General features: G+C 29.4%; 1 protein-coding gene across 1 annotated transcript; it reads right to left on the bottom strand.

The window, feature by feature from the left end:
• Positions 1-501: 501 nt before the first annotated feature.
• Positions 502-1,972, bottom strand: LOC141536299 (uncharacterized). The gene has a single exon (XM_074256730.1). The coding sequence runs from the start codon at positions 1,529-1,531 to the stop codon at positions 734-736; it is 798 nt and encodes a 265-aa protein (XP_074112831.1). The 5' UTR covers positions 1,532-1,972; the 3' UTR covers positions 502-733.
• Positions 1,973-2,391: the final 419 nt, after the last annotated feature.

Raw genomic sequence — 2,391 nt, 5'->3', positions numbered from 1 at the left:
TAAATTTGACAAGACATTTTTACCAATAAAAATAGCAATTTATATAAGTCAAAATCAAATAGAAAAATCGAGAGACTTAAAAATTAAACAAAAATTAACAGAGGAAGCGTAAAATTGAAAAACGATTATTAAAGAGGGAGCAATTTTTATATGAAATTTCCGGAATTCTGTTCCCATTTTTTATAATTTTAATTTATTGTTGAAAATAGGACTTTGCATAGCCGTTTCGGCTTGGACATTTCGCCACCAAAAAAGTGTACGACGCAGAAAGTAATCTCTGTAAAATATCGATTATATTTTTGAAAATATAAATATAAATTACCGTTTAATCTGAACACGTGAAGGAACAAAGCTATCTTGCTGAAAAGTTTGACAGTTGAAATTTAAAAAAATATTTAACATAGTAATTCAAGCGATTTTTTTTGGATTTTTGATTTAAAATGAAAAAAAAAGACACAAACAATAGTAATGATATAAAATTATTTTTAACTCGCCAAAAAAACCTTCTGGAATATCATATTTATGCATCAAATTTATAAAAAAATAAAACGAGTCTTATCCATTGTAAAATTTGTCTTTATATTATTACATATATATTTATTCTCATATCATAATAAATAAATAAAATAATTTAATATTTTTATCAATATTAATATTTTAATCTTTGAACTAGTGCGATAAGGCCAAGTAGCGTAACAATAATTATAGTATAAAGAGTAGTATTAAATCACATTTAGTCTTCATCATTTGCATCCATTCTCGCATTTTCATCAAAACGTCCATACTTTGCTTTTATAGCTGTAGCACATGATCTTCGCGGCGCCGGATTATTACGTTGATTACGTTTATGGCTATCACGTAACGACTGTTTGCCTGCTTCCATGGCTGCAGTCATGTGTTTACTGAATGCGTCTGACGTTAATCGTTTATCATGTTGACACTCATGAATTGCTTCAAAAAAGACATTAGATATTTTTGAATTGAATAAACCACGCATTTCTGGACGGTTCTTCAAGTTGTGAGAAGTCCATTGCAATTTTTTAAAAATACTTGGTGAAAATGGGTAATAATAAAATTTGCGAATAGAGTCTTTGCAATTTGATGAACCAGCTTCTTCTTGAGCTAAATATTGGCGTAACTGATTCTGACTCTCTTGATTATCATCGTCATCTTCATGAGCATCATACTCATCAAGTGAAGTAATAGGAAAACCTGGAGGACGTGGGTTATGATTTCCGATGGTGTTATTCCTTGGAGCATTGGCAACCATTGGTTCCCTCTGTCGTAACATGTTCTCCAGGTTATCAATTCTTTCATTTTGTTTCTCGTCAATTCTTCTTAAGCTTGTCACTATTAACTTTTCAATACGTTGATATTGATAATTGTTATCGTCTTTCGGCGATGTACCAGGCTTCGTCTGTTGAGATTTTGCTTTACCATTATTACTATTAAGTTGTTGAGCTGCTAAATTATTAGCATTTTTTTTATTATTTTTTAATGCATGTACAGAAAGAGGTGGATCTTGGATCATATTTGATGTTATTGGAATAAATTTTTTTGATGATATGACATTATCAGATTTATGCGCAACCGGTTTCGTGTTTATTCGTTGGGTCTTCGGTTTGTAAAATGACAGTTTCTTCCGCCATTCCTTCAAACATGTATCATGGATGCATGCATTTCTTCAGTTTTTTCATGGCTACTTAGTTCATCCTCCAGATCATCATCAGTTGCATCAAAATTCTCCAGATCATCATCAGTTGTTACATCATCAGCATTGAGCTCTTTCTCGGTACTCGATGACTGAAATCTTTTTGGCTTTTTGACATTTCTGCCAGATCTTGTTGCTCTTGATACGGACTGAGTTAGGCTCATATTTAGTATCTGTAAAATTTAAATTCACATACATATTACACAATAAGAAATTTTGCATCATTGCGTCAAAAAACTTAGTGTTAAAAATTTTTTGACGCAATGATGCAAAATTTTTTACTGTGCAATATCATTAATTAAAATTTCATTTTATCTAACAACAATACAGTTTAAAAATATACTTTGGAAATTTAGAATCTATTGTTGATTTTTTTCTGTTATGTATGGAAGATATAGTAAAGTGAAAATTCAAACTTCTTCTCAGATTTTTAATTTGATAATTTTTAGACAACTTCTAAATTTCATTATTAAAGTAATAAACGTATTATTTTACACCACATTATCCGTAAACTATGTAGAACTTATAATAATAAGAATAACAATTGTAGTAAAATTTTCTTTCACTTAATTCAGGTTAAGGTTAAGGTTAATTCAGGTTAATTTTTATTTTTCACTACAATCCTGATCCTATTTAAGTATTCTATGTATTCTATATACGAAATAATTTTTGTAAAATTC

Source organism: Cotesia typhae, unplaced genomic scaffold, assembly GCF_013202065.1.
Source record: "Cotesia typhae breed Kobodo isofemale line unplaced genomic scaffold, CoteBio_Ctyphae scaffold_152, whole genome shotgun sequence".
In the NCBI taxonomy this organism is placed as follows: domain Eukaryota; kingdom Metazoa; phylum Arthropoda; class Insecta; order Hymenoptera; family Braconidae; genus Cotesia; species Cotesia typhae.
This window is presented reverse-complemented; position numbering and strand designations above follow the sequence as displayed.